This window comes from Cynocephalus volans, chromosome 8, assembly GCF_027409185.1.
Source record: "Cynocephalus volans isolate mCynVol1 chromosome 8, mCynVol1.pri, whole genome shotgun sequence".
Taxonomy (NCBI): domain Eukaryota; kingdom Metazoa; phylum Chordata; class Mammalia; order Dermoptera; family Cynocephalidae; genus Cynocephalus; species Cynocephalus volans.
In genome coordinates, this window is record NC_084467.1 from 39,994,310 (window position 1) to 40,008,977 (window position 14,668).

General features: G+C 34.7%; 1 protein-coding gene across 1 annotated transcript in view; it reads right to left on the reverse strand.

Annotated features, from left to right (window-relative positions):
- Nucleotides 1-2,502: 2,502 nt before the first annotated feature.
- SPATA6 (spermatogenesis associated 6) overlaps nt 2,503-14,668 on the reverse strand; it is a 142,243-nt gene continuing 130,077 nt past the window's right edge. Inside the window, exons 14-15 of the mRNA XM_063105748.1 lie at nt 12,630-12,721; nt 2,503-2,683 (exon numbers count right to left, since the gene is read on the reverse strand). Coding sequence (XP_062961818.1) covers nt 2,503-2,683; nt 12,630-12,721 — 273 coding nt within the window. The remainder of the gene's footprint in view (nt 2,684-12,629; nt 12,722-14,668) is intronic.

Below are 14,668 nucleotides of genomic sequence, written 5' to 3' on the forward strand. Positions count from 1 at the left end.
AAAAAACATGTTTTGGGATCTACTATGTTCTCTTTATTTGATAACTGAGGAAACTAAGGCCCAGAGAATTAAAGAGATTCAGCTAGAAAATGGCAGTAATGGGACAGAGGCCTAGAACTCCTGGCCCCTATATCTGATGCCCTTTCTGATATAGCACAGATTGTCATACTAAAACACTTAATATGGTGTTAAAAATGTCTATTATTAGATAACTAGTATTATATATTTTCTCCTAACAAAAATAAGTCAACCAATTTCACACTTTAATTTCAATTTAAATGGATTTCAAGTAGAATTTTTTTCTTTTTAAAAAAATGTAACTGTGGAATTAAACAAAGATGGACTCAATGAGAAAACATTATCTTGTCCTCTCTTCAAGCTTGTAAACTAAGTTCACTTATTTCCTTCTCTCTGCTTTCCCTCTCCTCACTCTAAAATAAGTACGAGGTAACTGATTTCTTTATATCTTCAGGTGTGTGTTGGGGTGAAGAAGGGGGAACTTATTTTATCAATCAAAAGCATTCTGCTAAAATATTTGCTCCCTTTGTTGTTCCAAGTGTCCTTTAAAGTGAGGATACTACCTTCTTAGGCTATACGATAATTATGAAAATTCCAGAGTCTAAATTACAATATAATTCTCTTATTATTTTCAAGTTTCTACAAGCTTACTAACAAAGGCTCTTTTCTGATTCTGGTCACATCCAAAGCAATGGCTGGCCCTAGGAAAAAAATCAGGCAAAGAATTCTATCTTCAAAAATTAGTTATTCTGGCTGGCCAGTTAGCTCAGTTGGTTAGAGCACGGCCTTGTTACACCAAAGTCAAGGGTTTGGTTCCCTGTACTAGCCAATCACAAAAGAAAAAAAAAATTAGTTATTCACACTTTGGATCATACACAGACATTGCTATTTCTAGTTAACTGTTACTTATTCATTTTAGGTAACTTAGATAGCCCTTCCAAAAAAGGGGGAGTGAATGCTTATATAAACTTTTTAAAAAAGCTATTTATTATAAGAAATATAAATGGCCTTTTCTAAGTAAGAAAAAAGTAGAAAATATTAGTTAAAACAGGATTTAAATTCTTGGGAAATTCATTTCTGTATATCTTTTTAAGGGAGTTAATATTTATTCTGTTTTTAATTTTTTAAAAATTTTTATTGAATCAAAATTGATTATACATATTTTTTGGGTTCAACATTGAGATATGTTGATCAATCAATATTACTAGCATATATATTGTTACAAATTGTAATTATTCTTTATGCCCCTTGTCTAATCTCTCCCCATCCCCTTCTCCCTCCCCCCTCCCCCCTCTAATTACCCTAGATTTCTTCTCTCCTTCTGAAAGAATAATGGTTACTCTGTTGGTCTGTTGCCTAGATGATCTGTCCAATGCTGAGAGGTGTGATCAGGTCTTATCATAGAGCAGATGCTTTTTCTGTCACTCTGAAATGGCTTTATGGAGAGAGACATCCTCTTCTTTTCTTTATCTCTGCTGGTGACTCTCCTTGTGTGAATGTACTCCAGTGGCTGGCAGACCATCTGCATGGTGGTTGTGGCATCTAGCACTTTCGAAGTGGCCATGGTTATTGTGTTGGCTGTGCGGTGCCACCCATATGGAGGTGATGTTTTTGGCATGCTCCTTGGCGCTGGCAGTGTGCCTGGTTGTGGGGAGTGTCTGGTCCCAGGCTCAATGGCTTGGGTCCCTGAGTGAGCCCCGAGGTGCTGGAATGGTGTGCCTGGATGTGGGAGGGAGGTCCGGTCTCCTTCTCCATGCCTTGGGACGCTGGGCAGGCCCTGAAGCAGTGGTATGGTGTGCCTGGTTATGGGAGGGTGGTCTGGTCCCTGACTCCATACCCCAGGCCCCTGGGCAGGGCCCTGAGGCACTGGCGGTGAGCCTGGTTGTGAGCGGGGTTAGGGGGGTCTGGTCCCCTTCTCTATGACCCGGGGCCCCAGGTGTGGTGTGCCTGGTTCTGGGAAGCAGGTCTGGTTCCTGGATCCATGCCTTGGGTCCTTGAGTGGGCCCCAAGGCGCTGGCGCAGTGTGCCTGGTTCTGGGAGGGGGGTGTCTGGTCCCCAGCTCCTGAAGGGAATTAATATTTTTTAAATCTTACCCAGAAAAGCTAAGTCAAGCAGGTGAAAAGAGAATTACAAGGTGATTAAAATAGAAGAAAATTTATAGAGAAAAGCTATTCTTGGATTTGTATGGTGATCTGAGATATATATGACAGAATATCCTTGTCACAGACTGGAAGTTGTGATTGTGTTGCAGAGCTTTGACAACTGAAACACAGCACACTCTTCTGTAATAATAATAATAATAATAATAATAATAATAAAGGTTTTCCTATGAAAATTAACCATTTGAAGTAATGAACTTATTCAAGTGTAACTACTGTACTCAATTAGAACCACCTGTTTAAAAAAAAAGGAATACAGATATTGATCACATCAAATGCTTTCATTGAGAAGTTGACACAGACACGCAGTTTATCGTGGATGATCTCAGAAGCTTTCCTGTGTATGGGAAACAGAACTACAGGCCTTTTTGTACAAGTTCCTGTACATCTTGTCCATGCTGTTCTCAAAGATGGGTCGGTGGGATTTGCCCTTACAAGAGGCTGGCCTGTTGGACCAATATTCACCTTCATCCAAATGGGGAGTGCCACGTGGCTGCTGAAATGAGCTATAAAAAAAGAATATAAAAGGTTTAAAACAATGGTGAAACTAAATTTGAGGTAGTACTATATAAATCAAATATTTATTGAATACTGTATGTGTGTACAATATTCTGTTGGGGCTGTGAGAAATAAAATATGGTAAGGCATGTGCCTTCTAAGAGTGACACCCTAAGAGGGCAGCCAGAACTATTTGTGTGAAATAGCTACAAAATGACAATATGAAAGTTTTGTGTCAGAGTTTTAAAAAGAAATTCAGAGAACAGAGATAGCTGCCGCATGGTAAAAGCAGAGCACAGATAGTCTTTTATGGCCAGTGCATAGCTAGAACTGAATTACAGGCTCAATCCTTTACAAAGCTGTGAAACCTTGGGCAATTTAACCATCCAGAGTCTCAGCTTCCTTAACTGAACTTTTGCAGGATTTTTTAAAAATTAAAGTGAATATGGGTAAAGTTCATAGTATATTGCTTACCTCAGAAACAGAAGTTATTAAATATGAGGCACTGAACTAGATACATTTTATCTAAATATCAATAAATCTCACAACCCTTAGAAGTTGGTAGGTGTGGAAATTAAGATTCAATGAAATTAAGTGACTTGCCTAAGACAACTCAACTAGTAAGTGGCAGAATGGGACAGGAGACTGTGTCTGTGGCTCCGAGGCCCTCTTCTATTACTCCATGCTGTTCTATTACTTCTATTACTCCTCAAAGAGGAGTAGAAAATTAGGCGTAATAAGAATTGTTTATGGAAAAAGGAAACAAGGTAGAAGAGTCTGAATATGAAGTGATAGGAATCTACTCTACTTTTGAGAGTCTGACAGAGAGAGTGAGAGCAAGCTAATGAAGTAGACCAAGACTAAGTAGTTGTGATGGGAATAAAGAAGATAAAGCAACTCTTTCTGAAGGGTTGATAGTACTTTTTTGAAGATACCAAAGTTACAATTTTACTGTTACAAACAATAAGTTGTGGGCTTAACATATTTTCTAGAGAAAAAAATGTTGACTTTAAATACTGTTTATTTTTTTTTAATAAAGAATTGACCTACTTCAATAAATGAAATACTTCTTATAGATTAGACCTCTTAGGCCTGATAGAGATTACAAAGTTTGTGCCATATAAAACTGTATGTGTGTGTGTGTGTGTGTGTGTGTGTGTGTGTATGTATACACACACACACACACATATATAACTTGGCTACTAAATGTGACAAATATTTTCCTCATATATTTAGAATCTCACTTTACACAAACAATTTTTTCCCCTGACTTATCAGTTCTTTGACATTACTATTGTCAGTTGTGAAACAGGAATTCTTGGAGCTATATACATGTGAAGAGAATTTATTTGGTCTGAAGCCAATCTATCACCTGCACACAATAGAAATAACCACATAGAAAGGCAGAGGTGTCGTGTTAGTATTCTTAGAGCTTGACACAATGTTGGTGAGGATGTAGTGTAATGAGAATATTCATAAGCTCACTTTGGAAAATAGTTTGGCATGACCCAGTAAGAGTGACTATCCAACTTTAACCCACTAATTCTACTTCTAGGTATCCCAGTAAAATTCTTGCACATGTGTAACAGAGGATATGTACAAACATGTTCATAATTACACTGTTTATAATACTAAGAACTGGAAACAACCTAAATATCCATCTACATTAGAATGGATAAGTCAAATTGTGGTATATGTATACAATAGTGGAGTATACAGCAGGAAAAGTGAATAACTACAGCTACATGCATCAACATGGATGATAATAATTAAAAAATTAATTGTGTAAAAACAGCAAGCTGCAAACAAATACATAGTTATAATTACATTTACATACAGCTTAAAATAATGACAACTAAATAATTTACTGCTTAAGGATAGATACATATGTGGTATAACTATAAAGAAAAACTAGAGAAAAAGTTATAGTAGCGGTTACATCTGTAGAAAGAGATGTGATTGGCGGGGGCAAAAGGCTTCATAAGTATGGGTTATTTTCTATTTCTTAAGTCAGATGGTGAGCAAATGGGTATTCATCTTATTACTTAGGATTTAGAAATCTTAAATATATTCCTCTGTTACAGCTGATACATTTCACAATTTGCTAAATGGGATTCTATCTATTTTATGCATTTCTTAGAAATATTTACTAGACCAATTTTCTTTATACCTGGTACCACTTCTTTGACACTGAATGATTTTGAAAATGATGTAGTCTCTAGGATAATAAAAGTGTTCTAAAACATGATTATACATATCTTATCCATTCATTTTCAGAGTGGCAATTAAAACAATCTCTATTAATATCAGTATGATCGTTAAAATTTTTCTCGAGGCTTTAGCCAAATCTCAATCCTATTGCTTTGATACAATCTGCACATTTCTCTCATTAGTTTTGTGCAAAAAATAGTCCAGCCAATTGAATATAATTTCTTTCACAGAATTTCTTTCTAGGTCTAACTTTTGCTGTCACTAAAAACACTTTTTTGACAATTTGAGTCAAGTGATAGGGAAACAACACACAAATATATTAATAAAAAAATTATTCACTTACCTCATACCTCTCCAATTATATCTGCCAGCCTAAATCCCCACAGCTACCTAAGTTTAGTTACTACTTTCAGAGCTCCACATGTTATGTTTGGTTTGGTTAGTTGTTTTCTGTTTGTTGTTTCATATTTTATTTTTGCAGTAAACCATGTGCTAATTATTATTTCACAAAACACAGATCCGTTCTTGTCTCCTTGTTGCTCACAGTCATCAACTTTACTGCACACTGCTGGTTAGCTAATAATGTCCTTCTCTGAACTATATATTCTGTTTAGTTTCCAGGCCAGTTTTGGTACAATAAAACTGCTCAACCAGTTTGAATTTCTAACGCACATCACTAACCAACTCTCTGAAAGGCAGTAGTAGTAGGCTACTAACTTTTTAAAAATCATGGTGTTGGTTTTTTCCAGTTTGTAAACCAAACTCCTAATCCCTATCATAAAGTACTATATTCACTCTTATCAGGCATTGATTTTGCTAATGCTTTGATTTCATTAGACAATAATTTTTTTCCCCATGTCTCAAAGTAGCCTTAAAATATCACTTTGGTGGCTTGCAATGGATAAAGAAAATTCAGAAAGCTCTTTGGGACCAACTGTGAACCTGATAAGGTTCTGTAAAGAAGACCTGAAGTGGTCAAAGCAGATATTCTAATGCTTTTAGATCTAAAAATATTTGGCAGAAAATTTATTTCTATTTAAAATTGCAAAAATTTTCAATTTTTAAAATAACATTGTGGTTCGCAGGAGAGAAGTAGGGAATTGGTTCAGCCTGGAAATCTGTACTGCAAAATAGAGATGTGAACATAGAGGCATCCTAATATGGGAGTCTCTGGATAGGTGCAAACAAAGAATATCAGAATCCTAAACACGCTGTTTACTTCCAGACATGGAAGCATGGGCTCTCTAATTAATGAACTGTGAAAATATTGAGTCAATTTTGATTTTTTATTGCTGAGTACATTAATAAGTTTAAAATGTATAAGTGACTCTAAAACATCCTATTATAGCACTAGGCTTTTAAAGACTACATTTCTCTATTTACTAAGAGTATTCCAGCATTTATTAAATTCCTACTACACTCTACAAAATACTGCATCGGGCACATATACCATAAAATGGTTATCTTCAAAGCAGGGATAATATTGTTTTTTATTAAAGGCAGTACACTTTTTTCAGCAACTAAACTCTCAACAATTGAATAGATCAAAAAGACAGAGAATAACACATGCTGGCGAGGATATGGAGAGAGGGGAACACTCCTACACTGTTGGTGGGACTGTAAATTAGAATACCCAGTATGGAAAACAGTATGGAGCTTTCTCAAACAACTACAGATAGAACTACCATATGATCGAGCAATACCACTTCTAGATGTATACCCAAAGTAATGGAAATCATCATGCCTAAGGGATACCTGCACTCCCATGTTCATCGCAGCTCTATTTACAATAGCCAAGATATGGAACTAACCTAAATGTCCATCGACAGATGACAGGATAAGGAAAATGTGGTATATATACACCATGGAATACTACTCTGCTATGAAATTTTGCCATTCACAGCAACATGGATGAGCTTGCAGAATGTTACATGAAATAATCTAGGCACAGAGGGAAAAATAATGCATGTCCTCACTCATAAGTGGGAGCTAAGAGAGAAAGAAGGAAAGAAAGAAAGACCACAGTGGTACATTGGTTTTTCAGAGGGAAAAGGCATACCTAGGGTTGCATGCCCATTACCACAAATAGTGATATTCCCTGTGGTAATGGGCATGCAAATAGTATTGATCTGATCATCACTGGTCATCACATCTTGGGCACAGGTGGTGACAGTCAGCTTTGTACACATGAATATGCATAACCAATGAAAAAAAGAAAAAAAATTATAATAAAATAAAGTTCAAAGTAACAAACAAATAAATAAGTAAATTATGGAAATGCTATTAAGAAAAAAGACAAAAAGGAACAGAGGCCAGAAAAAACATATGAAAATTAAGCAATTTCAAATCCTAAGTATTGATAAGGTAAAAATTATAAATTTATTTTTTAAAGCTTGGCATATACAGAAAAGAGAAAGGTCTTAGGCAGCTTAAGATGGACTAGGAAACAAAGAGCATGATTAGCTTTCAGTTTAGAAAAGGATATACTCACTTGAAGCCCTGTAGGTGTTTTCTATGTCAGTGTCAAATGAAGACCAAACACATAGTACTCTACCCAAAGCCTCAGGTTTCCATAAAAAGTCTTCAGATGAAATAAATATTAAGTGATATACATGGGGAAAAAAGGTCAGGATGTAAAATAGATGTGTTACCCAAAAAACACTACTTTTAAGAAATAATTGGAAGGTCATAAGAATAATAAAACATTGGATATTTGTCATTTGTACTCAAAGAACCAGAGTCGAAAGATACTTTAAAGATGAGGATATATATTCTGTTACTTAAATTTGTGATCTAAGAGTCAATACAATCAAAGACATTTAATACTACAAGAGTTGAATTCCTTTCCATAATACTCAATAGTGGTTCCTATCAAGCAAAAACATTGATGGAAAAAGCACACAGAATAGTACTGAGCATGTGGTGTGTATGCTCTACAGACATTGGATAGACAGATGGATGAATGGATAGATGAACAGATGGAAAGTAGGAAGGAAAATATTCAGTCTTGGAGTTCAGAATATATATTAGGGAGAGTTTATAAGATGGCCTAATAACAAAACTGGAAAAGCATTTTGTTTCTTTAAAGATACCATACAAGGGTAAGATGTCATCAGTGACCATTAAAATTTATTGGTAAGTTATAGCAGTGGTTCTCAAACTTTAATATGCATCATCTGGAGGGTTTAGTACAATTCAGATTGTTGGGCCTCACCCCCCACAGTTACTCATCCAGTATGTCTGAGGTGGGGCCAAAGAATTTGGATTTCTTGCAAGTACCAGAGTGCTCAGAGTGATGCTGATTACTAGTCTAGAAACTATACTTTTGAAAGCATGCAGGTAGAGACTTCGTTTTCTTAAAACAAACAAACCAAACCAAACCAAACCAAAAATGTTTCGGGAAAAATTGCGTGCTGTCATTTCTCATCTCCTTTTACTCTTAGCAGAAGGATCTATACAGAAAAAATTAAAAGAAGTCTATTCATGTGAATTCACTGGAGATTGGTTACTTATAGGTCATTTATTTCTATTCCCTCAGTGAAAATGTGTAGAAATGAGCCAGTGACAACAAATAAGGTCTAACAGCTTTCATCATTTGCTTTGAGAATGTACCTGCCTCACTTCCACTGTTGATTCCTTATCTAGAGATGTTGTTAAATATTACAAACACAAAAAGGATTTACTTAAGTAATGTCTAAGAGTTTTAGCAATGCAATTGATCATTATTAACAAGAAACCCAATTTTAATATTTGAACTTTTTAAAAACTGTACTCCTAGTGTATGTCAGAGACCTTGATGGGCAGTCAAAAACAAAGATAAGTAAAACATCTGTGCCTTCACAGAGCTCACACTTAATAATATAAGGAGACAAGGAAGATATATAACAAAATAGTTACAATTGTGAGATAAATATTGCAAATTGGAATTATATATATATAATTTAAAGATTAATACCACACTTTTTTTCTAATCATCAGACATTTTTCTAGACTCTTAGGCTACAATTTTTACAACACTTAAAAAAACCACACAAAAATGCACAACCTAAATATATCTAAATATTAACTTACTTTCTAGACAAAAATTTAAAAATAAAAAGAGAAACTAAACCTTAAATATTTAATAGAAAAGAACTTTATCATGATACTTGGGTTAATAACACAAGATCCAATAAATTTAAATTAGAATTAAGCAATATTTTCCACTTAAAAATTAAAGTTTACTCTTATTGAAGAGATGTTAAATGTACATATTATTTAGATTTTTTCTTCCATCTGTTAATACTAAAGACAACTTTTTGGCTATTTATTACATCTTGGTAGATTCATCATATTGATCAGATAATGATCAATGTGGAAGAGGTGAAACTACAGTCAATCCTGTATTATTTAAAAATAAAAGACAAAAAGTAAATTACTCAGTTTTATATTCTGCTATAAATAATTTTATAATTAAAATATTTTTACTGAGCATATCCCTACTGTTAGTATCTTGAAAAATATGCATAAGCCAATAGAAAACAGTTTTTACAATTGCTAGTTCTATAAAAGAATATCATTGCTAAAAATTTGGGATAATAGTCATAAGAACAAATTGAATTCTAAACACAAATTTTAAATTTATTTTTCTCCTTTTGTGGCCAACTCCTGTCTATGTGAAATATCACCTCATACCTGGTCTTTAAAATTAGGGCTAATGCTCAAGTGGGATAGTGATGCCAGAAATGCACAACAATGTAGGGAATTAAACATCCTGAAAACTGTAGAAATTTGAAATACACAAGTAGAAGTTACCAAATGGAAGAAAGAGCATATTAAGGCCCTGAGAACTGGCAGGGATACCATAAATTTTCTAGAAGATATGCAATATCTTCTAGAGAAGGAAGCCTGTGTAGGTAGTAGATTCTTTCTCCAACTCATTTCCCCAAATCCAAAGTATTGGGAGTAAAGCATCATTTATTAGCTCATGGATAAGATATTTCTTTCAAATAAGTTTCATACTCAAAGGTCATGGAAGACTTGGGACTACTATTATGGATAAGCTGATGCCCAGAAGATGAAATAATAAACATTCTATTTTTCCATTCTGCTCTCCCTGGAGAAAACACTGAATGTCTGCTGTTCTCCATGATTGGTAACCACAATATGTATCTAGGTTTAAGATAAAGTACTGAGTCCTGAGCATAATTTTTCACTAAAAACTAAAAACAAACAAACAAAATCTTTATTAATATTCTCTATTAAATGAGTCATTGTTGATATACTTTCCTTAAATTCTTTAAAGATAGTTTCTTGTAGTTCTTTGAACATAAGCTGAAGTGGATTGCATGGTCCCCCAAAGTCATTAAAGCTTAATCCCCATTGTAACTGCAGAAGGTGGGAAACTTTATTATGGTAATTAGAAGGTGGGGCCTTGAAGTGGTGATTAAGCTGATGGTTTAATACTGGTCATGGGCATAGTTCTGAGGGTTTAAAAGGAGAGTGCTTGAGGAACTGTCTTTCTTTCTCTGCTCTGCTATGTCTGCCATGTGAGACCCCTGGGTTACTGTTGCCAACACCAAGACTCTCACCAGATGTGTTCCCTGGGCTTTGGACTTCCCAGACTCTGAAACTATAAGCAACAAATTTTTTTTTGTTATAAATTACCCAGTTTCAGGTATTTTGTCACAAGTGATAAAATTTGACTAATACATAAGCTGCTTTGAAATCTGCTGAATCCAACATCTGTTGCTAGTAATTTATTTTTTATGACTAGAAACTTTCCTGTTTCTTTACATATTTCAAAATTTCTGTTGAAAACTGAATATTTTAGATAAAAACTGCAGCACCTATGGATTCTGACCTCCCTACCAGAATTATTGTTGTTTCTGATTATTTGTTTAGTAACTTGCCTGGATTGATGCTGTCAATTCTGTTTCCATCACACTGCATAGCTGGTGTATTTTTTTTTTAATTGTTTCTATTTTTAAGCCTGGCCTCCTAGGAGCTACCCCTGGGTCAGCACAGCATAGTGACCAGTAAATGATTGATCAGAGCCATTTTTTGCTTTATCCAGATTTACAAGTCTGCCCTGGATTTTACTTTCTGCCTTTATAAAGCCTCACATTCAGCCATGGATTAATGGCTCACTACGGCTCTATTCAGTCTCTCCTGAGCATACGTACAACCTTATGCATGCGCATAACCACCCAGACAACCAAGGAAAGGTAGAACTTTATCAAGACCAACTTTGGCTATCTTGTCCCTGGATCTTTATTATATGCGCCAACCAGTATTAAGACTTCAGGCCTTCCCTGCCTGTTTACCAGGGAGACCATTATTCCTTCTGTTAATGGCCGTGTATGTGAAATTTCCCATGCTTGGCTCATATAAAGTTAGTCTCTTCTGGAAGCAGAGCTCCAGTTTTTCAACATGACTGCCCCAGTAGAACAGCTGTGCCATGCAGCTGGGGAGTCATTAGTAGGGGTGGAAGCTCCAGGTTAAAATGTCACAGATTCCCACTGTTCTTACTGAGGTTCAGTAATTTTCTTGTAAATGCTTCTCTATTTGTTATGTGCCTTTGGTCAATTTCCAAAGTTATTAAATTGTTTTTGACAATTTTTTTGTTGTTTCATTTTAGGGAGAAGATTTACTGAGCTCCTCACTGAGTCATTCCAGAAGTCCACGCAGACTTCCCCTGGATCCCTATGTCAATGGGCATCTGCAGAGCAGTGATAATAAACCAAGAACCCAAACTCTCTCTTGACTTCTGTTGATGGAAGCATCAAGGCTAGCAAGGAGGTAATTACTTTGAGTGTGGGTTCTCTCATCTTTGAGATGAAAAGTAAAATGGGAGTAACTTCTTGGCCTAGTATATAATATAACCAGCAATAAAACTAAAATGATATCCTGATCCTTTCAGAAGCTTCTGGAGCTAATATCAAAGACACTTTTATAAAAGGTTTTGAAGGACTGACAACTCCATTCTGTTGGTCCAAGTATATATATAAATACACACACACACACACACACACACACACACACACACACACACACACACGAGAAGTGTTATCTCAAAAATGTGCAAGCAGAATGTTTCTGATACTCTGCTTAACTCTCTCATGTGAGAGATAGCATAGTCCTGGGTGATCAGCTAGCAATAAAATATATTCCATTATTTGAAGGTTTTTTCTTAAATGTTTCCTCAGGAATCTAAGGAAGGTGAAATCCATATAGTAATCAGGGGTATAGCATCCAGGTATTCAGAGAAACTTTGAGGGTATAAACCCATAATTTACAGTCTTAATACTGCATTTTATGACTACTGACACTGAGCTTTCGAAAGTTCTTCATGGATTTGCTAGTATAACCTTGCAAAAAATTTACTACTAACACTTCTGAAATTTTAGGCCAGAAGAACAGAATTTGCTCTTATATTATTTTTAAAAAAAAGGTTTATTCATGGTCTAAGAGTATGGAAACTATTTTCTACATTAAAATAAATGCCTCCTAAAATATGTGGATTATTCACAGTGCAGCCTAATCTTAATTAGCATGGAAGGCATCACCATTGACTATATTTGTTTTCACTGAAAAGTTTTAGTAATGCAAACATACTAAAATATTTCAATTGGAATTTACATAGTTAAAATATTAAGTATCCTTCTGAGTCTAAATTTCCCACAAATTCATTAGATTAAGAAAATGTTCTTTTATACTAACTATGAAAAAGATCTGTATACACAGCATTAACCAAGCTCATACCTATACTCAGGGTCACTGTCATAGGCAGAGTCTCTGTATAAAAGACCTCTTTTCAGTTCCAGTTCATCCTCTCTCTCTGTATCTCTCTCGTCCTGAAAAATTTAAAAGATTTTCATTAATTCACTTGCTCATTGCCCTCAAAATGATGCTTATGTTTCTTTGGGAAATTCTCTTTCCTTCCCTCATTATAAGAAAATTGAATTAAAAGCTTATATTTCATAGAAAAGAAACAAAAGAGTGAGAATTTATTAACCTTTTAAATAAAACTATATAGTTTTGTTATAGTTTTGCTAATACAGCTTATCAAATATTAGGTATCCAGTAGACGCCTTTTGAATCAATGAATAAAAGAAAATGGATCTTGTGTCAAGATACGTAAATTAATAATATCTTGTGCATTGTTATATTAACTCCAAAAATACTGTACCTATATTCTGAGGCATAAGTATTTGAGAAAACTAAGTAGATGCAAGCATTCTAATATCCACCTACGACTTACAATTAGCCTTATTAATCATAAGCCAAAATGCAATAATAAGCCAGAAAAGGCAAAAATAAAATGCAAGGTAAATGAAACAAAAATACATGGCTACCTCTCCTGGTATGTACTGCCTGTTCTTAATTTGGAATGGCACATACAAGGAAAGAGAAATAGGATTATGAAGAGACAGCTCTGTAAACCATATCATTCACAGTAACTTTGTATGTATGGTAATGTTATATAATTTAATATCAAATATCTTTCTCAACAACTAGCCAATACCCTTGTTCCTACGTCAAACAAGAACAGAAATAGGAGAACTGGTAACAAAAGGAATAAGCACAATAAGGACTAGAATTAATAAGGATTTCATTCACTTTATGTAAGAAATCTGCTGAACACATTTTATGAAGAAAATTTACCTTAAAAATATGCTGAAAATATGAAACTAGGAGGTGAGCATTCAGTGTAAAAATGTAAACAATAAATAATAGGGCAAGCAATAATAGGGCAAATATCACAGAAAATGTGCGTACAAATTTAGAATTGTTATAGCTTCTAGATTTTATCATTATGATGTAACCCCATCTGTTTCTATAAATGCCTTTATTTCCCTTAACTTTTTTTGGTCTACTATTTCTATAGCTACAACAGTTTCCTTTTAGTTAGTACTTGGATGGTATATATTTGTCCTTTTATTTTCAGCTTTTCCTTATTAGTAGATCTTTTTCTTGCATAGCATATAGCTGGATGTTGCTTATTTTTATCTAGCCTGATAAGTCAATGAAGTTGAGCATTTACTCTACTAACACCACAGAAATCGTAATCGCCTGTAATGAGTAATGAGTGTGAAACATGGCAAAGGAAAGAAACAGAATGGCTGTCTTAAGAGGGAGTAGGAACACAATCACTAAAATTACTCCCGTAGAGCACTGATGCCCATCTAGATAAGGGATACGGAGGGGGATTCTGCCCTGAGAAACAAAAAAACAAAAAAACAACAAAAAAAAGAAAATCCCCTAGATTGCCTTCATGGATGTTCCCTTTTAAGACTATATCTTGTGATATTTTCTATGCATATTCTACACACAAAAACATCTCTTATAAGAGTCCCTGTAAAAATTTTTCCAAAAGTCAAGTTATATAAAAGCAAAGAGGCAACGAACATAATGCCTTATTATAAGATATTAACTGTGTCTTGGTCTTTCTTGCTTCTTTGCATGATTCACAGTTTTTTGTTGAAATTTAGAGATTTTAAACAATACAACATGGCATATCTGGAAATCAGATACTTCCTTGTTGAGATTATTCTACCCACTGTTTAACAAGGGGTACTGAAGTCTCCAACTATCATGATACACATCTCCCTTCTAGTCTGTCAGTTTTGCTTGTTTTATTTTGGGGATTTATTTTTAGGTGAGAATATGTTTATAATAGTCACATCTTCCTAGTGGTTTGGCCCTCTTATTATAAAAAGTTTTTCTTTGTCTTTTGTAACAATTTCTCTTCAATTCTATTTTGTCTGATATTTGAGTAGCCTTTCCAGCTCTCTTACGCT